General features: G+C 48.9%; 13 protein-coding genes across 13 annotated transcripts; 8 read left to right on the plus strand and 5 right to left on the minus strand.

Moving 5' to 3' along the window:
- Positions 1-1,162: 1,162 nt before the first annotated feature.
- fma-TC (terpene cyclase fmaA) lies at positions 1,163-1,800 on the plus strand (the record flags this gene model as incomplete). Its single annotated transcript, XM_057171161.1, has 3 exons — positions 1,163-1,189; positions 1,261-1,518; positions 1,777-1,800. The coding sequence occupies 3 exons, from the start codon at positions 1,163-1,165 to the stop codon at positions 1,798-1,800; spliced, it is 309 nt and encodes a 102-aa protein (XP_057035064.1).
- An 806-nt stretch (positions 1,801-2,606) lies between these two features.
- On the minus strand, positions 2,607-3,938 carry psoB (hydrolase psoB; the record flags this gene model as incomplete). Its single annotated transcript, XM_057171162.1, has 1 exon — positions 2,607-3,938. The coding sequence occupies one exon, from the start codon at positions 3,936-3,938 to the stop codon at positions 2,607-2,609; it is 1,332 nt and encodes a 443-aa protein (XP_057035065.1).
- A 582-nt stretch (positions 3,939-4,520) lies between these two features.
- On the plus strand, positions 4,521-6,203 carry fmaG (cytochrome P450 monooxygenase fmaG; the record flags this gene model as incomplete). The annotated part of the gene is made up of 2 exons (XM_057171163.1): positions 4,521-5,050; positions 5,108-6,203. 2 exons carry the CDS (start codon positions 4,521-4,523, stop codon positions 6,201-6,203), a joined length of 1,626 nt encoding a protein of 541 aa, XP_057035066.1.
- Positions 6,204-6,912: 709 nt separating this feature from the next.
- On the plus strand, positions 6,913-9,142 carry N7457_000096 (putative acetate-CoA ligase; the record flags this gene model as incomplete). Its single annotated transcript, XM_057171164.1, has 2 exons — positions 6,913-8,641; positions 8,700-9,142. The coding sequence occupies 2 exons, from the start codon at positions 6,913-6,915 to the stop codon at positions 9,140-9,142; spliced, it is 2,172 nt and encodes a 723-aa protein (XP_057035067.1).
- A 384-nt stretch (positions 9,143-9,526) lies between these two features.
- On the minus strand, positions 9,527-10,330 carry fmaF (Fe(2+)/2-oxoglutarate-dependent oxygenase fmaF; the record flags this gene model as incomplete). Its single annotated transcript, XM_057171165.1, has 1 exon — positions 9,527-10,330. The coding sequence occupies one exon, from the start codon at positions 10,328-10,330 to the stop codon at positions 9,527-9,529; it is 804 nt and encodes a 267-aa protein (XP_057035068.1).
- Positions 10,331-10,917: 587 nt separating this feature from the next.
- On the plus strand, positions 10,918-11,192 carry fmaE (monooxygenase fmaE; the record flags this gene model as incomplete). The annotated part of the gene is given in 2 exon segments (XM_057171166.1): positions 10,918-11,018; positions 11,033-11,192. 2 exon segments carry the CDS (start codon positions 10,918-10,920, stop codon positions 11,190-11,192), a joined length of 261 nt encoding a protein of 86 aa, XP_057035069.1.
- A 451-nt stretch (positions 11,193-11,643) lies between these two features.
- fpaI (putative methionine aminopeptidase, type I) lies at positions 11,644-13,040 on the minus strand (the record flags this gene model as incomplete). The annotated part of the gene is made up of 5 exons (XM_057171167.1): positions 11,644-11,765; positions 11,834-12,380; positions 12,434-12,747; positions 12,813-12,846; positions 12,906-13,040. The coding sequence occupies 5 exons, from the start codon at positions 13,038-13,040 to the stop codon at positions 11,644-11,646; spliced, it is 1,152 nt and encodes a 383-aa protein (XP_057035070.1).
- A 537-nt stretch (positions 13,041-13,577) lies between these two features.
- Positions 13,578-14,105, minus strand: N7457_000100 (uncharacterized protein; the record flags this gene model as incomplete). The annotated part of the gene is made up of 1 exon (XM_057171168.1): positions 13,578-14,105. The coding sequence occupies one exon, from the start codon at positions 14,103-14,105 to the stop codon at positions 13,578-13,580; it is 528 nt and encodes a 175-aa protein (XP_057035071.1).
- A 540-nt stretch (positions 14,106-14,645) lies between these two features.
- Positions 14,646-17,369, plus strand: psoF (bifunctional monooxygenase/methyltransferase psoF; the record flags this gene model as incomplete). The annotated part of the gene is made up of 1 exon (XM_057171169.1): positions 14,646-17,369. The coding sequence occupies one exon, from the start codon at positions 14,646-14,648 to the stop codon at positions 17,367-17,369; it is 2,724 nt and encodes a 907-aa protein (XP_057035072.1).
- A 520-nt stretch (positions 17,370-17,889) lies between these two features.
- N7457_000102 (EthD domain-containing protein) lies at positions 17,890-18,428 on the plus strand (the record flags this gene model as incomplete). The annotated part of the gene is made up of 2 exons (XM_057171170.1): positions 17,890-18,051; positions 18,117-18,428. 2 exons carry the CDS (start codon positions 17,890-17,892, stop codon positions 18,426-18,428), a joined length of 474 nt encoding a protein of 157 aa, XP_057035073.1.
- A 284-nt stretch (positions 18,429-18,712) lies between these two features.
- On the minus strand, positions 18,713-20,279 carry fumR (Zn(II)2Cys6 domain-containing transcription factor fumR; the record flags this gene model as incomplete). Its single annotated transcript, XM_057171171.1, has 2 exons — positions 18,713-20,118; positions 20,186-20,279. The coding sequence occupies 2 exons, from the start codon at positions 20,277-20,279 to the stop codon at positions 18,713-18,715; spliced, it is 1,500 nt and encodes a 499-aa protein (XP_057035074.1).
- Positions 20,280-21,071: 792 nt separating this feature from the next.
- On the plus strand, positions 21,072-21,399 carry N7457_000104 (methionine aminopeptidase 2; the record flags this gene model as incomplete). Its single annotated transcript, XM_057171172.1, has 2 exons — positions 21,072-21,258; positions 21,281-21,399. The coding sequence occupies 2 exons, from the start codon at positions 21,072-21,074 to the stop codon at positions 21,397-21,399; spliced, it is 306 nt and encodes a 101-aa protein (XP_057035075.1).
- Positions 21,400-21,444: 45 nt separating this feature from the next.
- N7457_000105 (uncharacterized protein) lies at positions 21,445-22,354 on the plus strand (the record flags this gene model as incomplete). Its single annotated transcript, XM_057171173.1, is given in 5 exon segments — positions 21,445-21,502; positions 21,603-21,739; positions 21,792-22,096; positions 22,166-22,259; positions 22,271-22,354. 5 exon segments carry the CDS (start codon positions 21,445-21,447, stop codon positions 22,352-22,354), a joined length of 678 nt encoding a protein of 225 aa, XP_057035076.1.
- Positions 22,355-22,535: the final 181 nt, after the last annotated feature.

Raw genomic sequence — 22,535 nt, forward strand, 5'->3', positions numbered from 1 at the left:
TATGTCTATGCCCTCATTCATCTCCCAGTATATCCCGATCCGTTCGGGAGGGAATATGATAGCGGCATAATACCCTAAACAGGGAGGTTTATGGCCATTGTAGAAACCATCCGTGTCTTGGGGCTCGCCTGTACGCACTATGTTGCTACTGTAGATTCATATGATTAAGTATTACAGACATAGTATCACCGTTCAGAAGTCCCAACTGTTGAATTCCACCGGCAAGGATTGCTGACAACTGGCTTCCGGGAGGATTGCCGACAGATAGGCCGATGTAATCTATAATATGAAGCTATCCACTGTTCTATATAAATTCGTTCCATTACTGCCAGAATTGCTGTAAAGCTATCGATATCTAGCAGCTTCACTGCCATATCTGATTATTTGGCGAAGATGAAGCCCGTTGTGGAGCTAGGGAGACTCCCCTTTCGGTTTTTGAAGACTTTATATCTATTCGGAAAGTCTGACATACCAGCAGCAGCGTTACCTTCCGTATGTAATTGTGCTCAGTCAACTCTCTATCCCCACACCGGGCATTTCTATGGCTAAAATTGACCCCAGATAGCCGTGGCTCTTGTGCTTGCCGGACCATGTGCCTTCCACCTCATCACCAAGGGACTTTTATGGATTCAATTACATCTCCTCACGTTTCAGGTGCGTCCCAAAGTTTTCCATCTAAAACAAAGACCCTCTATTCTGACATCAACAGGTGAAAAACCAGGTGCGTGCGAATTCTCAACGAGCAACCAGACCACAGCAATACCGGATACTCATCAGATCAGCTCGACGGTATAGAAGAGGATGGCATAGCAAAGCCACATCGACCCTTACCCTCCGGTAGAATCACGCCAGCGCAGGCCACCATCCTTTATCACACCCTCTTTCTGTTGATGTGGATTGCCGCCATACACACTAACACGATCGCCTGCACCCTGGTCTATTCTATCGCGATAGTGACATACAACGAGGGAGGCCTGGCAACTATTCCGGTGGTCAAGAATTTCATCGGAGCTATTGGTCTTGGTTGTTACTGTTGGGGGACGACCATCATCTTTGGTACAAACTTCACATCAGATTTCCTTTTTCGGCGGCGCATGCTGATAGAGATCGTTTTCAAGACGACGGCAAAGAATTGCATGGACTGAAAGCCATTGCAGTACTGATGATCGGTGCTATTTTCGCTACTACTGTGAGTTCGTTTCTGGCGATGTTTTGGGTTCAAAAATCCAACCAGATGCTCATTGTTTCCCACTTCATCAGGGCCACGCTCAAGATTTCCGTGACCGCTCTGCCGACGCGACACGAGGCCGCAAAACAATCCCACTGCTGTTGTCGCAGCCTGTCGCACGTTGGTCTCTGGCCGCGATCACTGTTGCGTGGACCATAGGATTAATCGCCTTATGGAAGCCACCAGTTCTAGTTGTTCTCGTATACGTTGCTACCGGTATGCGGTGTATTGGCGGGTTTCTCTCTAGCTATGATGAGAACGATGATTATACCTCCTATTGCTGGTATGGTGTAAGTTTACCAAGCTGTCCGGATGTAGGCTTGCTTTGCGTCCGCTGATTTAAGATGCAGTTTTGGCTTTTGGGTAGTAACATACTTCCCATCTTCCCTCGTCTGAGGGGTGAGTTTATCTAAACTTTGGTGTGCAGCTATATGCACCGCAATGAAAACCTCTAGGTCATCGCTCCAGGGCCCGTAAACAGCAACAGGATAATTCAGTGAGTTCCTACATAATCTTGGAAGTTGTGACTTTGTTTTGCTAATCTTCAGCTGAATCAGACATTTGACCAGTAGAAGGGAGCCAATTCTTTCTATATTGGAGGGAGGATCCATAGATCTGGGACCTCGGAATAGAGACAACGAAGTTCATGAAACTCCAAACTCGGAGAATGCAAACCGTATTAGGCAAGTTCCTACCAGGTGTAATGATATGACCGTATAGTACAGATGTATCCGTATTTGTATGGTAACAAAACACAAAACACAAATTACCTCCGCAAAACCCAAGGAACGTGTGACTGGAACCTTGGAATCACTCCAAGTTTATTCAGATCACAATCGCTTCCCATGGTTGCCTCCACTGTTGTACCTAGCAATTCTCAATTTTATATAGCCATTTTAACTTGCCTTCTATGCTAGAGGTTTCTTCTAATCAAAAGTTCAACAAAACATTAACGTTGGAGGAAATATATATTCCACCTCATATGGCAGCCTGACAAGTTGTCCGATTCAATTTGTAAGATCTCCATAAAACCGAGGAGATATAGGCTAAGACGTACAAATATAGATACGAATGGGAAATCCAGAGACAAAACCATGGTGGAAGGTGCTCAGAACGCTAGATAACAAGGAAAGGCAAGAGGTCGCTCCCGAGGTCTTGAGGATCGTCATCAACTTGAACATTGGAACCTTGGAAGATTTCGGAAACCTTCCCTCGCAACTGAGATAGAAGAGGTACCTACTTGATATGTGCCTGTGGTTATATGCCTAGTTTATACCAAGGTGGATAAATTGAGTGCTTGAGAATTTTACCTAAACGGGTTCATTCAATTGGATTACATTCTTCAACCATCGCAGAACTCCTTGCCTTTGATCAAGCGCTACTTGCTAACCAAGTCTTCCAAATTTGAGCTGGCCGTCAACGGATCCCTCTTAATTTCGAACCGTTCATCCAACCACTCAAATGTTTTCTGTGCCGAATATCCAAAAGCACCGATCTTAGCCTGCAGTCCCCCATACGCTACGTCTGTGGCAATCCACTTCTCTTTATCCACACCATCTTTGAGGCCAGTCAAGCACTCATAGATCTTGTCTGTAGTGGTGGCAGGATTGAAATAAAAGCTGGCCCCTGCTCCTGTCACAAGTGTCGGACACTTGACGTCCGCCAAATACTCCGTACCATCGGCGTTTTGCAGAGTGTAGTCACCAAAGCTACGCATGATATCCGCATCCGTCTTGGAGCCAGTCGCCCACTTCAAATGATTGAACTCCCATCGGGCCTGGAAGTCAAGTTTCTTGAGAAAGCTCAAGATTCCATTGAACATGCTGTCAGAAAGCCAGCCACTCATAAAGCCATTGAAGAGCGGGCCGGGCATTCTGCCTCCCACAAAGCTCGACAAGCTGTAGAATCCGTCTACACTCACGCATGCCTTGATTCGAGGGTCCGAGGCCGCACGGAGTGCAAAATAGCCACCCATCGACGCGCCAGTGACGGCAATGTGAGCGAGATCCAGGTCGAGCTCAGGACGACGAGCAGCTAGATCAAAGAGGTGATCCAGGACGGGACCTGTCACAGCCTCCCAGTCCGGGCGCATGGGCAACTTGTCGCGACGGAGGACGATGCCTTGGCCCGGACCCTCAAAGGTGAGGACTGCGTAGCCCAAGTCTGGCCCGTACGCTGGGTTCACAAAGTAAATTTCCTCCTGAGTGGAGTCGCCGCCGCCCGAGTTGAGTAGGATGGGGATCTTGCGACCGGGAATGCGCTTGAAGCTAGGCGGCAGGTACAGATAACCGGGCAAAGTCCTGCCCTCATACGGGATATCTAAGAAGAGTGTCTTTCCGTCACGATACTGGACACCCTTTCGGAAATTGGCAATGGATCGTTCGATGGTTGGAAGTACTCGTGTGTCATGCCCTATAGGGCCTTCATTGAGCATGAACTGCGCAGCGCGAAGGTAGTTTGAAGAGCGCAGGTAAGCGCGTCGCGCACCGACACGGTCTCCAGAGGCCTCGGCTTCCTTCGCGATAGCTTCTGCCTTGGTGCCGGTTTCGAGAAGTGTGCTATACCATGACTCTGGATCCAGGTCCTTGATCTTAGCTGCTGCTTCCAGGGCCTCTCCAATCTCGGCACCTTCGTGTGGCGCCATGGCCAGTAGACGAAGGAACTCGAAATCGAAGAACGGCGACTTGAAAAGCTTGTGTACGGTTGCCATGGTTGTCTATCTTCAATATGCCCGAGATTTTGCAGTATGAGCAGCCTCGACGCACGCGCAAATTGATATTACGGTGGATCTAGACAGTAAAGCTTGTCGGAAAAAGCTTGAGAATTGAAATGATATGATGCGGCAAAGATGTCGAGATGAAAAATATCAGCGACTACCCCAGAGACATTCGTGTTCAGTCCAGACACGTTGTGGAATCCGTAACGGTGATGACCTTGTAACTGAATACAGAGAAGGGTGCTGTTCCATTGGCATTTGGGATTCGGCTCTTGAGCTTATAGCCCCACACCGAATTCGGTGGCTGCAGGGCCACCAATCGTGAATGTTGGATTTCTGCACAGGCTGTTTTAGCGCTGGAGACGATGGCATGGCGAAAGAAACCCTGTAGACAATCTCATCAGCTTTTCCCTAATGATAAGGGCGAGAGGAATACCTAAGTGCTTACATACTTGTAAGTATAAGCGTAATTCGGATGTAACTGGTATATATCAACTGAGGACTCAAAGAACACTGAAAAGCCCGAGGTATAGACGTTAGAAATCAAATTCCATTCTTGATATAGGTCAATACAACATGGCCCACGGACTCTCTACCCTTCAGCTCAGCGGCGTGGCCCTGATAGTATTCTTAGCATTGCTGGTGCTCAAAAGGCGAACCAAGCAGCTCAAAGTGAGTGTTCCACCTGGACCAAAACCACTGCCGATTATTGGGAATTTCCTTGATCTCCCATCCAAAGGTACACCCGAGTATCTGCACTGGTTTAAACACAAAGATGCCTATGGTCCTATCAGCTCCATCAACGTTATGGGGCAGACACTCGTCATATTCCACGACCAGGACGCTGCCTACGCTGTCATGGGCAAAAAAGCCCAAAAGACGGCAGCCCGACCCCAGTTGAATTTTGCTCAGCTATGTGGCTTCGAGAACTTCCTCATCACACATCAATATAACAAAAAATACCGCCTGCACCGGAAGATGGTTCAACAGGAGATTGGAACCAAGGGTGTATCTGCTGGCTTCCGCCCCATCCAGGAGCATGAATCTATACATTTCATTCTTCAGACCTTCAAACGACCTGACGATATCTTGGTCCACTTGAAACTGTAAAATTTCCCTGTTCGACCGCTATTGCATGATGCAGATTGTCTGATGCCTTTTAGTTTCGCTGCTGCCATCATTTTGAAGCTCACCTATGGCTACACCATTGAGCGTGAAAGTCGCGACCCATTAGCCGAGCTGATTGAGCATGCCATGGACAATTTATCCTTGGCATTTGTGCCACTTTCGTGGGCCATTGATTCTGTGCCTGCTATTAAATATCTTCCTGACTGGTTCCCTGGTATGTCTTACAGGAAGACAGCGCAGGAGTGGAAGCTCTTCAACGAGGCCGCTGCCGATTTGCCATATGACTTTGTCAAACGCCAGGTGCAACACAAAGCCCATATTCCTTCATACGTCTCCAACTTGATCGAGCAGAACATGCTCAAGTCGGATACAAATGAGGTGATAGTGAGTCCGGAGGATGAAGAGGCGATCAAGTGGACCGCCGTCAGTCTTTATGCCGCAGGCTCTGACAGCTCAGTGGCAATCATCGAGAGCGTTATCTGTGGTCTTGTCATGTTTCCAGAGGTTGTCAAAAGGGCACAGGAAGAAATTGATCGAGTTGTCGGCTCCGATAGGCTCCCAAACTTTGACGACAGAATCAACCTGCCTTACGTCGACGGCATTATCAAGGAAGCTTGGCGATGGAATCCCGTGGGACCGATGGGCTTAGCACACAAGTCTGAGGAAGATATTTTTTATGGAGAATATCTCATCCCTGCCGGCTCGATTCTCCTTCCTTCTCTATGGTGGTTTTTGAACGACCCGAAAGATTACCCCGAACCGCGAGTTTTCAAGCCAGAGCGATACATGGAGCCCTTCAACAATCCAGACCCCAGTGACATCGCGTTTGGTTATGGTCGACGATCTTGCGCTGGTCGTTTCTTTGCGGATGCGAGCGTGTACATCGCGGTGGTTCACCTGCTAGCTGTTTTCGACGTTCGCAAGGCGTTAGACGACCAAGGAAATGAGATCCCTGTCACCCTGGAGACCCATCCGGGTATGGTCAATCGTCCTGCCCCATTCAACTTCAAGGTCGAGCCCCGCAGTCAACGTCACATTGACCTCCTTCGCCGTATCGAGTCTGAGCAGCCACCTGAGGCTAGCCACGCGAGCCTTCTCAAACCGAGTCCGATTAATGCCAGTCCTGTGTAGCGAGACAATAATATGAGCGAATCGGTGCGTTTGAGAAAATTTGGTTGGAATCGCGGGATAGGAATCGCAACTTGGGAAAGGGGGTTCGTTGATTTGGAGGCCAAAACAGAGCATTGGATGCCTGAAAGGGGAGGTGTCAACCACGAATTCCTGTAGTTAACTACATGTGTATGATGCTCTGCCCAGCGATCGAATTTTGCCAGGGGATCCCAGTTTTCGCAATTCGATTGCACTAGTTCCTAAGAATACGCATTATATCCATCAATCCCCGACCTACACATGCATTACAGCCTTGCCTTGAGAGCATCGCGTTGTAAGGGGCAAGATATGTACAGACGTTGCCGTCAACACGCCCAAGTCCAATCGCTGTGAGCATATGGCCTGTCAAGAATTAAGAAAATACAAAATTATTTGGCAAAAAGATTCAACGTTGGCTCGTCCACTGCTAAGCTCGGCGTCCTTGGGCGTTCGGCAGTGGAGATTGTCGGCGATGAATTAGGTATCGTGCACCGAACCCAGGCTCAGAGACATGCCTCGATACTTGCAGCTGACAACACCTGCATAGGATTCAAGGAATCATTCGGCAATGATAAAATAATGAAATCAGCATTTAATAGTGAGCGTGAAGGTTCTATTCAGTAGCTCCGAGTTTCTGCTAGGGGAAGTTCTGTGTTCGTGTCAGTTCGCTCCGGCAATGAATGAAACCATTATGGATTCGACATCGTCAATTGATTATTACCTTCAAGATGAGGTGTTTCGAAACAGTCTGCAAAACCCGGAAGAGTTCTGGTCGCGCCAAGCCGAGTACCTTCACTGGCACAGAAAACCCGATATCACACTTCGCACGACACATAAGACTTTAAAAGATGGAGCCACTCATCCGACATGGGACTGGTTTCCGGACGGGGAAATTTCGACTTGCTACAATTGCGTCGACAGGCACGTTGCTGCGGGAAACGGACACCAACCTGCGATTCACTATGACAGTCCCGTCACAAATACAAAAGAGACGATCACATACAACACCCTGCTCAGTGAGGTTGAGACTCTGGCCGGAGTGCTGACAGAGAACGGCGTCAAGAAGGGTGATGTGGTTATGTTGTATATGCCCATGATTCCGGCTGCCTTGGTTGGGATGCTTGCCGTGAATCGAGTGGGAGCTATCCACTCAGTCGTGTTTGGTGGATTTGCACCAAATGCCCTTGCGCAAAGAATTGAGGCGTGTAAGCCTGATACATTTCTCACGGCTTCGTGTGGAATAGTTGGCAACAGGCCGCCGATAGCCTACCAACCACTCGTTCAAGAAGCTATGAGGCTTTCATTCCACAAGCCTTCACAAACAATCGTATGGCAGCGCGGCCAGCTGGAGTGGAACTTCAGCGAGTCAAGGTCTGGTTGGTGGAAGCGCGTGTGGCGCTGGATACAGCAAGTCCTCTTCCGTCAAAGAACCAGCGCTAAAGAATCATCATGGCAAGAGCTCGTGAACAGTGCCAAGTCACGCGGTATCAAAGCAGACTGCGTACCCGTTCCAAGCCACCAACCTATCTATGTTATGCATACATCCGGAACGACAGGGGCGCCGAAAGGAGTGGTGCGCAATTCAGGTGGCCATGCAGTTGGCTTACAATTCACCATAAAGTATATCTTCAACATCCACGGCCCTGGCCACGTCATGTTTGCGGCGTCGGATATTGGTTGGGTGGTCGGTCACTCCTACATTATATACGCACCATTGCTTGCAGGAGCGGCTACAGTTTTGTACGAAGGCAAGCCAGTAGGAACACCCGATGCATCCGCTTTTTGGAGGGTTGTCGAGGAGTACAAGGTGAATACCATGTTTGCGACCCCAACGGCTTTGCGGGCGATCAAGCAAGACGACCCTGGTAATAAAAGGCTGTCTGTGATTGGGGAGCGTGGAGGCTTGCAATCGCTGGGAGCCTTGTTCCTCGCTGGCGAGCGGTCAGAGCCGAATCTGGTATCCATGTATCAAGAGCTTCTTGGGAGATATGGTGGGAGTGGCGCAAATGTCATCGATAATTGGTGGTCAACTGAAGCCGGGTCTCCCATCACCGGCCGGGCAATTGCACCTCACATCGGACTAAGAGGAGAGTTTGAGCGGAAAGAAACCCTCCCTCCAATGAAGGCAGGAAGCGCTGGAAAGCCCATGCCTGGATTCGATGTTCGGGTAGTAGACGACAACGGTGAAGAGGTGCCAAAAGGGTCGATGGGCAACATCGTTCTGGCCCTACCTCTTGGTCCGACAGCATTTAATACACTGTGGTTCGGCGAGGAGAGGTTTTACAACAGCTATCTGAAGCGGTTTGGATCCAGGTTTATGGATACCGGAGACGCAGGGTGGGTTGATCTCGATGGATATGTTCATGTGATGGGTCGAAATGACGATGTCTTGAACGTCAGTGCATATCGACTATCAAGTGGTTGGTTTTCCTCCCCTTTTTTAGATCTTTCTAATCACTGAAGTTAAACTATTCGCAGGTGCCATTGAAGAAGCCATCTCGGCACATCCTCAGGTCGCAGAATCGTGTGTGGTCGCTATTCCAGACGGGTTGAAAGGCCAACTTCCATTCGCATTCATCTCTTTATCTATACAAGAACACTCAGACCCAGCCATACCTTCAGCAACAATCACGGCAGAGATTCAGTCACTCGTGAGAAGTCGGGTTGGTGCTTTTGCTGCACTGGGAGGTATAGTGCAAGGGAAATGTATGATACCCAAAACAAGGTCCGGGAAGACATTGCGACGCGTACTTCGAGAATTGGTGGAAAATGCGATTTACGGGGACCTTGAAGGCAGTTTGGAGATACCAAGTACAATCGAAGATCCAATGGCTGTCGAGGTCGCCAGGATCAAGATTCGGGAGTACTTCGAAAGAAACCAGGGCAAACACAAGGCGATTGAAGCGAGAGGTACGATATGAGAGTGGAGATGTGTTAAATCATATACACTGTCCCAAGCTATACCTATTGAATTGAATTAAGTAGATTCGGGCTGCTTTTTGCTTTAATCCATTTAGATATTGCGATCTGGTTTCCTTAGGCTGCATCTGGCATGTTTTGACTCAAGACTGGGATCTTCTTGAGACAGAACTCTGCCTGAAAAGCCCACGTCGGGCAGCTGCTACGTTCATCTAACACGTACGTACCAGCAAAGCTTGCTACTCTGCCCGGATGCAAATGATTCCTGAGACGAAACATTGAGCCAGAATATTATTCCAGATCGCAACAGCAAATCCAGCCAAAACAGCTCCAATATAATGATAGTTGGATTCATTTATCTATATAGGAATTCATCCACTTTCGACTCAAGCGCCAACCGCCGCGATATTACTTTTTGGTGCGTACTTCTGAGCCATATAAGTGAGATCGCCCCTCACAATGTATCCAATATGGCTTAGCGCAAGGAGCTCCTTCATCTGCGGACTCAGTGTTTCCTGAAGCTCCTTTGGCAGCTTAGCCGACCAGTTTGTCAGAGGTCGCATATGAGGCGCGGAGTAATAGGCAAAGAGAATGGCGCGATCCTCTTCCTTGGTCACATTTGCACCGGAAGTGTGCCACAGACGCCCATCAATAACAACGATATCGCCAGCATCCGCCTCGAAAGGGACGAGCAAATCAGGTGCATTAGCCGGCACATCGTCCCAGGTGGTCCACTTGTTTGAACCGGGAATATACAAAGTCGCACCATTTTCCTTTGTCATCCTAGTCAGGCACCAAATGACATTGACTGCCCAGATATCCAGCCATGGCGCTGGAAGGACAATACTCTGGTCGGAATGGAGGGCCATGCTCTCGGCGCCGGGACGAGCGATATTGGCGGAGAAGTTGCTGACGAGCACCTGTTCGCCCAGCAGGGACTTGACCAGGTCTAGTCCGGTCGGATTGACAAGCATGTCTCGCCAGTACTCATCTATCTCTGGAAGATAAAAGACGCGAACATTGGCAGGGTTGGGATCCAACACGGGTTGGAATGTGTCCTCGCCGGTCGCTTCGATGGCAGCTTTGGCTTCCCAAAGGCGATTGAGGGCATCTTCAGCTTCCTCGCTCGAGAGGACGGAGGGGATCTTCACCCAACCATGCTCTTTTAGATGAGCCTTCGCTTCTTCCATGTTCCATGTCATAATTTCGGGGGTTTCTATATTGTAATTGGGACTTATGTACTTCCACTCTTCGTGTCATGGGGAACCTACTCACCAGTTGGCACTGTGACTTGATTTCAACGTTTTTGGTAGCCCACACCAAGTGCCCTGGCATTGCTCCATATTAACTGCATGAAGCCGCACCAGGTTCGGTCGACCATGAATGGAAACAGGGCCGAAAATCTCGGTTCCCTGCCATAGAACACCGGTTGCTTACTATTCATATATTTCCTGACGATTAATTTTCACTCAATCCATAAGCGCGTAAAACAGACTCAAGTGGCTGTAAGGCCTTGATAAACTGTCCACTCATGGTACTAAACCTGTAGAACCTGAAGATACTCGTAATTCCAGCAAAATCGTGTATATAGGCATATGGAGTTAGAATATTACACCAAGGGCGTTGGCTGGTCAGTGGCTACATAGTCATCATCCCCCTCAACTACTCCACCCTCATATCCACCCTGATTACGATCAAGAACCGCTCACAGCCAAGGACAAATTCTTTCATGGCTGCAGTCATCCCGGAAAGGCCGTAGCCCAGATCCTATGCAAAAATGGCCAGGATGGCCCGAGCCGGGGAACAGATCAGTGGTAGTCTTCCACCTCGGAATCCAATCCAACCAGCACCACACATGCCAAAGATTTCAACCCAATTGTAAGCCCTACAAGAGGTATAACCCGTCGAATGGCCGAGCTTGGGCCAATGGCTATTGAGAATCGACGAGACAGTGAGCGCAGCTCCAACAACACCACATCGATCAAGTATTTCTTCAAAGATGTGGGAGGCATTCGAAAATTCCCGCTCGAGCCGCTACAGAAGCAGACCTAGGTGTACTATGAGAAGCATAACCCTGGGCATGTGGGCATCTTTCGTGAGATGTTTAAGACAAAGGCCGGTGGATGTGAGAGTGGATATGTGAGTTTCCATCTGACTTTGCTTGAGGGGGCGAGCTAAAAGGCTCAGAGGACTGGATAAGAACTGGCAAGTGCTGATACCCCGGGTCTGAAGGCTTTCAAGGCGAGGTTGGGCAAGGATGTTCAGAGCTGGCGGGGAAGCCTCTTTTGCAGCGGGAACACACGATATAGACGGCTTTGGCGCATGTATCATGCTGATTGTTTGGAGAATAGAGCAGGGAATATGTAGCAAGATCAGGTCCGATGACAGCATGATGCACAACTTCAGTTTCACGGGTTACGTAGTTCTGCAGACAAGTACTGACTAGCTAGCCAATCGCTGTCCAATGGCCATCTTTTTGCCCAAACTCCACTTGGGCACATTTTTATTCCTTTTCGTCCGCATCCCCATTTGAAACCTCGGGAATGGGGATGGGGCCTCCTGGAGAGGTCGGCAGTCTGGCCGTCAAAACCTCAACACCCGTTTCTGTAACGAGCATAGTATGTTCTGTCACATTTCAAGTTAGTATACCGGGCCGAATAGTAGTGTTTGAGGTTCGAGAGGATTATACGTACCAAATTGTGCTGACCGCTTGCCGTCCACTGTAACGTTCGTCCAGTCATCTGGCCAATTCTTTTCCCGGTTGGTACCCAACGAGAGAATAGGTTCAATTGTAAATGTCATACCAGGTTTGCAGGTTCCTACGGCCTTGTTCTTCGCATAGTGGGGGATCCAAGGAGGAGGGTGGAATTCCGAGTTGATACCGTGCCCGCCCCAAGTTTTGATGACAACGAGACCCCTAGAGGTGGCATGCTTTTCAATGATCTTACCAAACTCTCGGATCGGTGTGCCGGGTTTGATGATTGCGATAGCCATATCCAAAGCTTCTCGTGTGGTCTCGACGAGCCTGACCGAGTCCGGATCCGCTTTGGCTTTGTCGCCAATATAGTAGGTCTCGTTCAAGTCCGCGTGATATCCACCGTGATATAGTGAGATATCGAGATTAAGAATATCACCATCAATTAGAACACGACCATCGGGGATACCGTGGCATACAACCTCATTAGGAGATGTACATAGCGATTTAGGGAAGTGATTATAGTTAAGTGGAGAAGGATAAGCCTATTCGATAGTTTAGTAAAATAATTAAGTTCAAGGTATAGATCAACACGTACCTCTCGCTCGATGCAAGCATTATGGCAAATCTCATCCAGGTAATCTGTAGTCACACCCGGCTTCATCGCCGCAGCGGTTATATCGAGTACTTCTCGAGCTAACCTACACACCTTCCGCATAGCTTCTTGGCCCTTTGTATCCAAGAGATCCCATTTCGACCTACTCAAGCGCAGCTCACGCTGAGGAATACCAGTCACGGCCCAGTCTGGGTGCTTGATTGTTTTAGGGACGGGCCGACGCGGGGAAAGTGGGTATACGGGCCTGACCGAGCCGGTGTATGGGTATGCCGGGAAAGGATCGTAAACACCGCCAGCTATATCGCGATTAGCCACGAAAGTCATGAAAATCCCGTCCATCTAATTGAGACCAGGTGATTACCATTTTGTGCCTTGTGAACTGCCTTGTGGGTGGCCTGGATACGTCAATGTTAGATTTTCAGTTAGGTATGAGAGCCGCGCGGAAATAGCTCACCCAGTTTCGCTTGAAGCAGTCTTGAGTGCAAAAGTAACTGCCTTTGACACCCAGCTTCAGACAGGTTGGACATTGCAAGCTCCCAGCCTCATTGTCACAATCGGCCCCAGCGCACTTCTTCTCGGATTCGGACATCGCGAATAGTGAGAACTCGAACTATGCAGTATCCGGAAAGCTGATGGGATGCTTATCAAATCAGATTTGACAAGTCCTCCAGAGAAAGATGAGAGAGGAAAAGTTGTGAAAGGGAAGGTGTCGTACGTTGGCGACAACAGTCTGGACTGTGACCAGAGACAAGATCCACTTGGGGTCATTTTCATTACATACCGTATGGCACTAATACCCTTGATCTTACATCTATACCCTGTCAGCAATATGAATCAAACGCTGTGTGTCTCAGATATCCGAGAAAGGCGTATTCTACTAGTATTATAAGCTGAACGACCCTGTATCTAGGTAATGGTACTCCATACACATTCGGCGATAGAATTTGCTCGGCGAAGTTACCGAATACGGAACGACACGTTCACAGTCTCTCTGTTGATAGTGTACAACTGCCATATGTGAATCGAACCAGACACTCACACACCAAGGCATTTACATACACCATGACAAAACCAAGACTAAATGGCCACAACCCCCGTACCAAGTAATACCAAGACTCAGGCGACTTCATGCAAGTCCCTCAGTGAGAGTGGCCAAAGTAGCCCCCAAAATGCAGACAAAGGCTGGAATGTTGACCAATAAAGTGCGCGCCCGGTGTTTGGGCAGCCACTCTTGAAGCGCGTTCTCATTTGGAGCCCCGGCGGATCTGGCATCGCCAATGCGACCAAGGATAGCAAACATAGTTGGTCCCCAGCAAAAGTGGGCGATGCTAAACAGCGCACCAGCCAAGTATAGTTTGCGGGCCTCGGGGCTTTGATTGCTGAGGCCATTGGTAACACAAATGATGGTCGCAGGGGGGTATGTCAGGCCGATACCCCAGATCCCAGGGCCCATGAAAGCAGGCAAATACTTTGGAAGAAGTTTGCCACTGGGGTGAGCTGCATCATCACGTAGGGACGGGTGTAAGAATGCTCCCAGAGAAATATCTTGTGACCAGCTGAACATCAAGGATGCAGAGGATATGACCAGTGGCGAGATACGAAGCAAAGCCGTCCCTAGCCGAGACACCTCGTTTGAGTCGAATGCAGAGGTCATGTTGGATACAATTCACTTGCACATTGACTTTACAACCTGAACATGCTTGGTAATATATATATTGCCTCCGCGTTCCAATTATCGACGCCGAGATCATCGGAAAAAAGTTCATTGAGGGTAACCATTGACACCAAGCGCTTGTGGCATGTCCGCTGGAAGGGTGTACATTTTGCTAACAGTTTGATACGCTTGTCACAAGAGAGACAAAGACCACTGTTCTACAGAAACACGTATTATAAGACTTGCAATGCTGACTTGTTGGTAGTTCGGCGAACACTCCACATTAGGGTCGATTCGGCTTCACCGAACTCCGGTTGATACTAGATATCGAGGGTCAAACTACCGGCATAAGTTCGGGGAATACTTGGGGTATGACCAAGCTAGTGAGGATGTAAGTCGGGCCCTAAACCCGGGGGAAGCTATACCAAAGAATTGTGACGCGCGATTCACCGGGTATTCTATTGCTCAAGGTACCTTAACCTTGCTTCTTGAGCCTCAGATTCACATTCAGGTGTTTCAGCAAGAATCCAATTGTTGAACATGAGTACCGCAACTCCAGACTATGATGCAATTGTCATCGGAGCAGGCTTTAGTGGTGTGAGATGTCTCTGGGAGCTTGACCGACTAGGCCTGACAGCCAAATGTTTTGACGCTGGCTCAGACGTCGGCGGCACCTGGTGGTGGAATCGTTACCCCGGATGTCGAACTGATGGGGAGGCGTGGGTATACGCGTTGAAGTTCCTGCCAGAGCTTCTGGAAGAATGGGACTTTACCGAGCGTTATCCCACGCAGGAGGAGATTCAATGGTATCTAGGTCGTATCATCGATCGTTACGATCTACGAAAGAACATTGACTTCAACACCGAGGTCAATTCCGCCCATTACAGTGATAGTGATCATGTCTGGACAATTACCACAGCGAATGGCCGTGTGGCTACCTCGCGATACTTCCTTCCCGCCACAGGCATCACATCGATCCCCAAGGAGCCGTCATTCCCTGGTCTTCAGTCATTCAAAGGGGAGATATATCAAGCTTCCACCTGGCCACAGCGTGATGTCGATCTCCAAAACAAGCGAATCGGTGTTATCGGCACAGGCTCAACGGGCATTCAAGTCATCACCAAGCTTGCCCCCATTGCTGAACAGTTGACGGTTTTCCAACGAACTCCAAATTATGTTCTCCCGGCTCAAAACTACTCCCTCGACGAGCAGAAGACAGAAGATGTCAAGGCGAATTTCGACGCCTACTGGGATATCGCCAGGGTGAATCTGGCTGGTCACGCCGTCAAGCATTCGGGAAGAATGGTCGCCGGTATGGATGACCCAGAGAAAATTCAAGATTTGTTCGAGACTGGCTGGGCGCGTGGATGTTATGATTTCCAGCTGGGCACTTTCGATGACCCTTTCATGCACCCGGATGCCAACGCGGCCACCGCGGAATTTATTCGTGGCAAGATCCGGTCCATCGTTCATGACCCCGATACCGCCGAGGTACTATGCCCAAGCTATCCCTTCGGCGCAAGACGTCCTCCTTGCGCAGACGGATATTATGAAAAATTCAATCGGCCGAACGTCCAACTGGTTGATACCAGCAAAACCGAAATCGAGATTACTGAAAAGGGTGTGAAGACTGTCTCTGGCGAAGAATTTGAGCTTGACATCATTATCCTCGCACTGGGCTTCGATACAGGCACGGGCGCAATGAACAAGATCGACATCAGAGGCAGCCAGAATAGATCTCTGCGAGAGTCCTGGTCGCAGAGACTTGAGACTTTTGCCGGTGTCTTGGTTCATGGATATCCGAACATGTTCGTTGTCTGTGGTCCACATTTGCCCGCGGGAAACCAACCTGTCAGTCTCGAGTCATTTGCAAGCTGGATCGGCAAAACCATAGAGCATATGGAAAGCAATGGGCTCGCCACGATCGACGTGTCCAACGAAGCCATGAATGCTTGGACGACACACGTTGAGGATGTATGGGCTGGCACATTGATAGCAAAGCATGCCCACGAACAAGGCTCTTGGTATGTCGGTACCAATATTCCCGGCAAGCCGTCCCGAATTATGTTCTATTTCGGAGGAATGGTACATTTGGAGCCTTGGCTCATCAAGGAACTGGAGACGCAATGGTCAAGCATGAGCTTTACAACTCTTGAAGGCGCCAAAAATGGGACCAACGATGTCTCGAGTCCATCAAGCACGGTTGGCGGTGTCCAACTCACGCCTGCGATGCTCGAATCTGTACACATTCCTTTGGAAGCCGACAAGGTTGGCATGACCGTGGCGGAAAAATCTACCTTGGTCAACGCCGCTACTGCTGTTTACATTGACGCCGCAGTGAAAGAAATGCGAAGACGCGGACTGAGTCCCAAACAGGATTATCGCCTCCATTGGTGGAAAGTGATGGAGGATTTCGTTGATTCCGACGAGGCCCAAAAGACCATCGAGGAAGCCTCATTGACAAAGGAAGGAGTAGAGAACCTGATCCCCAGACTAGGGATTGAAGGCGAGGTGATTGCAAGAATGGGCCCAGAGATCGTGAACATTCTTATTGGCAAGACACACGCCCTTGCGCATATCATGAGGGAGGATTTGCTTTTCCGCGTGTATCTCTCGGATGAGGGTCGGCGTGCTAATCGTTACGCGGCTGAGTACACCAGAATCCTCACCTCGGAGAGGAAAGCGATCAGAATTCTGGAGATCGGCGCTGGGACCGGTGGTACCACTACAGAAGTGCTTAACCTATGCAGTCCTAATGGCGAGCAATTCTGTGTCGAATACGTGTTCACAGATTTGTCGCCAGGGTTTTTTAACACTGCGAAGACAACGCTCAAGAAGTGGGAGTCTCTCTTAAGCTTCAAAGTCCTGAATGTTGAACATGACCCTGTTAGCCAAGGCTTCGAAGAACACACTTTCGACTTGGTCATTGCGGCAAATGTCATTCATGCAACAACACGTCTAGCCAAAACCCTGAGCAATGTGCACAAACTACTCAAGCCCGGTGGTGTCTTCGGTCTTGTAGAGCTCACGAGGTTGACACCGTTCTATAACCTGACGTTTGGACCACTGTCTGGGTGGTGGGCTGGCGTTGGCGAGGGAAGAACAGAGAGTCCCCTGCAGTCTCCTGAGCAATGGGGTGAATTACTCAAGCAAACCGGCTTCTCTGGTGTTGATCTGGCTGCATACGATCTTTCCGGGCCACAGAGGCATAGCTGCCTCTTGTTGTCGACTGCCTTGGACACTCCAACCTCAAATGGTCATTGATTTGTTGAGACAAATTTAGTTGGATTTATGAGCAATATATGAGCAATATGCGAGCCTAGTTCTTTTTTTGAGCTCATCTCTGTACATATTCTCTTTCTACGACTTAATTTCAGTCTCGATGTCCCTCAACCCTCAATTGACATAAGATTCCATGCCTACATGTACATATCTACTCCCGTGGGACCGCAAAAAAGGTTCTAGAGCAGGAGCATCGACCGATAGTCCAACGCATTTGAGTTGCGTCGGTGTATTCTGCAATAGTATTACCGATTAAGATCCACGTAGAAATGAAGGCCATGTCATATCCGGGTATCTAAGAAGCACCGAAAGTCCTCCCAGGTCGGCACCTGGAATGCGCCGGATCAGGCTATCACGGCCGAATACCTAGGTCACCCTCGCCTAACCAGCGAAGTTAATACCGGAATCTACTATAAATGCCAGATGTACTCCGTAGCGAAGATATGTACTAGCAGCCTCGCGCTTTTCGTATCCGACAAACATCCCCTGAACTGGAAACTCAATGGCCGAACCCATCCAGAAAAAGCGCCTTTTGCGTATGACGGTAGCGCACTACCGCCAGCCCAACGTCAGTGAAGAAGATTTCTATAACTGGGTGACCGAACAGCATGCCGCGCGTGCAGCGAAGCTCCATGCCAAGAATGGAATCGAGGGATTTTCAATCGTGAGTACTTGGCTGTGCAAGGAATCCGGAATCATGAGTCAACATGACAATAACACCATGTTCAGTTCTTTGCCCCCAAGTCGTTCCGTGACTTCACGTCGGAACTCAACAACATGCGTGGGAATCCATGGCGAATTCGCGACTTTGATGCACAAGTAGAGTTTTTGTTTCGAGACATGGAAACTTTCTACAAAGGAGCGGCAGACGGGGATTTCCAGGCGCTGCAGGCAGAAGAGGGTCCATATATCAGCAGTGAGGGCGCAGAAATCAGTATCGGTTGGGTTGAAACGTACGTCAGTGGCGGTAAAGTAGTCAACATCGACGATGCTGGCAAGCCTACTTTCTCGGCCTTTGAGGAAATGAGTAAAGCGCCATAGCTGAACATTGTCGTTATGGCACATTTAAATCTTTTACGGACCGAATGGACTGAAATTGTTGTATCAAATCTTCTAGTACTCCGTACAATAGGCCACAAATAGATTGATCAAGCGTCGGTGCACACAAATACCTGATCCACCACATCTGATATATAAGCACATCCCCTCTCCCTAAATGTCCAACAAACGCAAACTACCCCTGGGACGCGCCATCACCCTCTCACCAAGTGTCAACAAAAGGAAAAGGTACAAATCTCTCTCCATCGGCATCTGACACTCCTTGATCAAAGCATAACCCGCTGATGAGCCAGCTTGGAAACGAGATGCACCAGCCGTAACGTGGAATCTTCATTGGCTTCGATCGCCTGCAGAGTGACTTTCGCTACGCTAGAAAGTCCATCACCACCATCCACACTCCCATTCAGTTTGCGCCTCTCACCGACCGAGTTCCCGGAGAGGGTAGCCTGCGATGCCGATCCAGTGATACTATTGCAAGCGGGTCTCATAACCTCGCTGATAAGAGAATGCATGTGCAAAATGTTTGTCTCAAGAACGCACGTTAGGACAATGGATTGGATCGCCGAAGTCTTCGGTATTTTAAAGGAGCCCACAGCTAGACTCGGCAACTGGAGTGGAAAGGAGAAGTTGCTCTCGTCATCACCCACAGTAGCAGTGCCTTTGACCCCCAGCTTTAGCCGCACATCTAACCACGCCTTGATGTGTTGCAAAATCTTATCATAGGTTTCAAGGAGACACATATAGCCCGAAAGAACGAGCAATTGTGAGGATTGGTCCAGTGTGAGCTGTGCTACTGTCTGGGGGTCATTGCATGATCTGGCTGCCTCGAGCCGGGTGCAGATACTAGTCAAGAGGCCTGTGTATTGCGCTGACAATTTAAATGTGGAATCAACTGGAAGTCGTGTTTCGACCTCTGAGGAGCTTAGGGAGTTTTCCGAACCACTTCGCGCTCTGTGTCTCGCTTCAACCGAGGGTATTGAGTGCATATGATTATGAAGCAGCATATTGGTGTCTGACAGCTTTCGAATCCAGGAAGTCATATTCGAGGGGTGCGTGCCGGAAGTTGCATTGGATAGCTCCTCTTGATCTTGTTTATGGGCTTGCATCTCAAAGCTGGGGTCGTCTCCGTCCCCATAGGGTGAGCGCAGTAGATCGGAAGGAGAAAGTTCGTTACCATAGCCAGAGTCGGTACTTGGATCGTTACTATCGGAACTCTTTAAGTTTGCTCGTGATTGATCAAAGTCTACCATAATACCATCTTGGCCTTCCCGTGTATTCTGATCGGTGATGTTTCTCGCCGGAGAGACGTGATGCCTGGGATAGGTCGAGGGGAACGATGAATGCATGGTGAGCGGTAATGAGAAGTCACACAAGTCGTCCGAAGTACCTTGACTGGGAATATCACACCAGCGTGTCTGCACAGCTTGTTCGACACTCCTCAAATGGGCTTGACTTTGAGAATACCGTCGTTGATTCGTGTGGATATCATGTCCGCGTGACTCGGGCTCTGCAGGACCATAGCGAGAGGTCAGTGCAGGATGAGTATCCGGCTGTAAGGATGAGTCCAATTCAATATTTAAATCGGCTTGCATATCCAACATGCCCATAGGGAGATAGTTGAACTGATCTGAAATGTCGTTGTTCGTATCATTCGTTCCTTCATCTTCGTTGACTGACAGGTTAGCTCACCATCATTGAACTGCACTCGATGAGCCAGGTTTCGTGCATTGTACACTTACCATGATTTGATTGCTCGATCTCGCCATTTGCAACAGTTTGCGATTGTCCCTGAGGAACGTTTTTGTTGGATTGCGCACGAGACCGCATTCTCATTGGCCGTGGAGTGCATCGTACGCCCGCTCTTGTACAGCGCAAACAATTGCTGTTATTACTCTCTCGTCGACAACGCAACTTTTGGCCATGGCACCGATCGCAGGCCCTATGGGAGAATCCCAAGTCGTGAACGAGCATATTCATGGCACGTCCGGTCAAAAGCGAGAGTCCTGTCTTTGCCAACAATGCACGGGGTTTGGCCTAATCGGAGAATCGTTCAATTCAAAAGGCAACTTGAGAATCACAATCGATACACCACCGAAAGCTGAGAGGACTAGGAGAGGGGCTTCGGTGATCGGTCTGACAGCGTGATATGGATAATGGTCTCATTTTTGGACGTGCATAACTGGCTCATACACTTAACTCCCCGTATTTCCCAGGCTCTACTAGGTTTTGTAGAGTGAATATTACCATTACAAGTAGTGGGGTATGCGTGGTAATCTGGGCTTGGGATGAGACCTAGTAATACTGCAATGTCCTATCTAGGTCTAACGCTGGTATTTGCAGCGCTAATTCTGCACACTAATGCGTGACAATCCCCGACTGCCTACATCGTCTGGTTTGTTTGCAATTTACCATCCACCCCTTTGCTACTACCCCTCTTATGTTCTTCGTCTCCGCATGCCGCTTACGGTCTTTGGTGCAGAAGATCTCTCCAGATCCTAAGCTTCTCAAGGGCTTGAAGATCGATGGTAGGAGTGTAAAATTATGGGATTGGCACACAAATAAACCTACTGAAGATGGCTAATTGGCGTTTTGAGCACAGGTACTAGTGAAAATGGACCTGTTCCTATGTCCGCCACTCCTACAATAACCGGGACTGCAAGGGAACCGGAAGACTCAGACGACGATGTGGCTAAAGGCACCCCAGTAGTTCCTGGTGAGAACAGTGGCGCCAAGAAAAAAAGAACAAAAACAAAAGTACCTAAGAAAAAGCAAGTGAAAGCAAGCGAAAACTCAGACCAATCCGCCATCGATTGTCCGATCCCAGCTATTCCCAGATAGTGCCTATCCCAAAGGCAAAGAGGTTGAATACAAGGATAATCTATGGCGATCCACTAATGAGAAGAAAGGATACCTCGACAACCTCAATAGTCACTCCCTATCCGATTATTCTTAGGTAGCAGGGGCATATCGTCAGGTTCGTTAGTGGGCATAGAGAAGTATGAAGCCCGATCAGTCGCTGCTGGAGATTTCTAACGGCATCGAAGACAGTGTGCGACGTATCCTTGATCATGATGGGCTTCTAAAGGGGACTCTCTAGAAGCCGGTATGGGATTCCTGATAGGTCTCAAATATTGATAACGTTGTCACCCACTACAGCCCAAACGCCGGCTCCAAAAGTACACTTGAATAAAGTGATATACTTGGAAGTCGATATCAGGATTCATATGGGTGGACAGATCGTTGATAGCGCTTTCACGATGGCGTTCGATCCAGTCTACAGCAATCTACTTGAGGTCGCTAAGGATGCAATAAATACTCATCCGGAATGCGATGGAAAGCCATAAGTGTGAAATCGACGGCAAAACCCACCCGGTTAAGGCGACTCGGAACTTGTGCGGGCATACAACTCTTCCATATTCTATTCATGGCACTAAAACTGTCCCCCTTATTAAGTCGGATGACATGACGAAGATAGAAGATGGAAGGAGGCGAGGTCTCGCACCATGCTATGCGCGGTGTATGCGAATCCAAAGAACTTGGCTTTATCCTCTGCTAAATCCGTTTTGGGGGCGGTTAGAAAGAACTTCAGCACACCCCCCTTCCGTTGAAGCTTTACGGATAGGATTGGATAGGAAAAGTATTTCCTTGGTGTACGTCGATCCAAAACTTACATTGGATCTTTTGACTTTTTGACTGACGAAAGAAGAACAGCTGAATAGTTTTGTGAAATCAGGAATTCTTGGAGATTATCCTCTTTTGAATGAGAAGCAAGACACTTATACGGCACAGTCTGAACACTTAAGTGGGCTGGAGGTTTATTCTAGAAGACAACCCACGAATACCAGGATCGGACTATTCTACCCAGACCTACCGTCCAAGAGGCTATCAGTCGTGGAGACGACCTCTAAGCATACTCAAAAGGAATGCTCTAGTCTACGTCAACAGCGTACTGAATATCGTTTTCTATTTTAGCCATACTGTAGATCACTTCCCTAATCTGTAATAGCTTCAAATAACTAGTATGTCTAGATCTTTTCTTCTGGCTATCTGGGGATCTCGATCCCTAGCGCCCCGCGGACATCCACCGAG

This window comes from Penicillium paradoxum, assembly GCF_028828445.1.
Source record: "Penicillium paradoxum strain IBT 22861 chromosome Unknown utg000002l_segment0_segment0, whole genome shotgun sequence".
Lineage (NCBI taxonomy): Eukaryota > Fungi > Ascomycota > Eurotiomycetes > Eurotiales > Aspergillaceae > Penicillium > Penicillium paradoxum.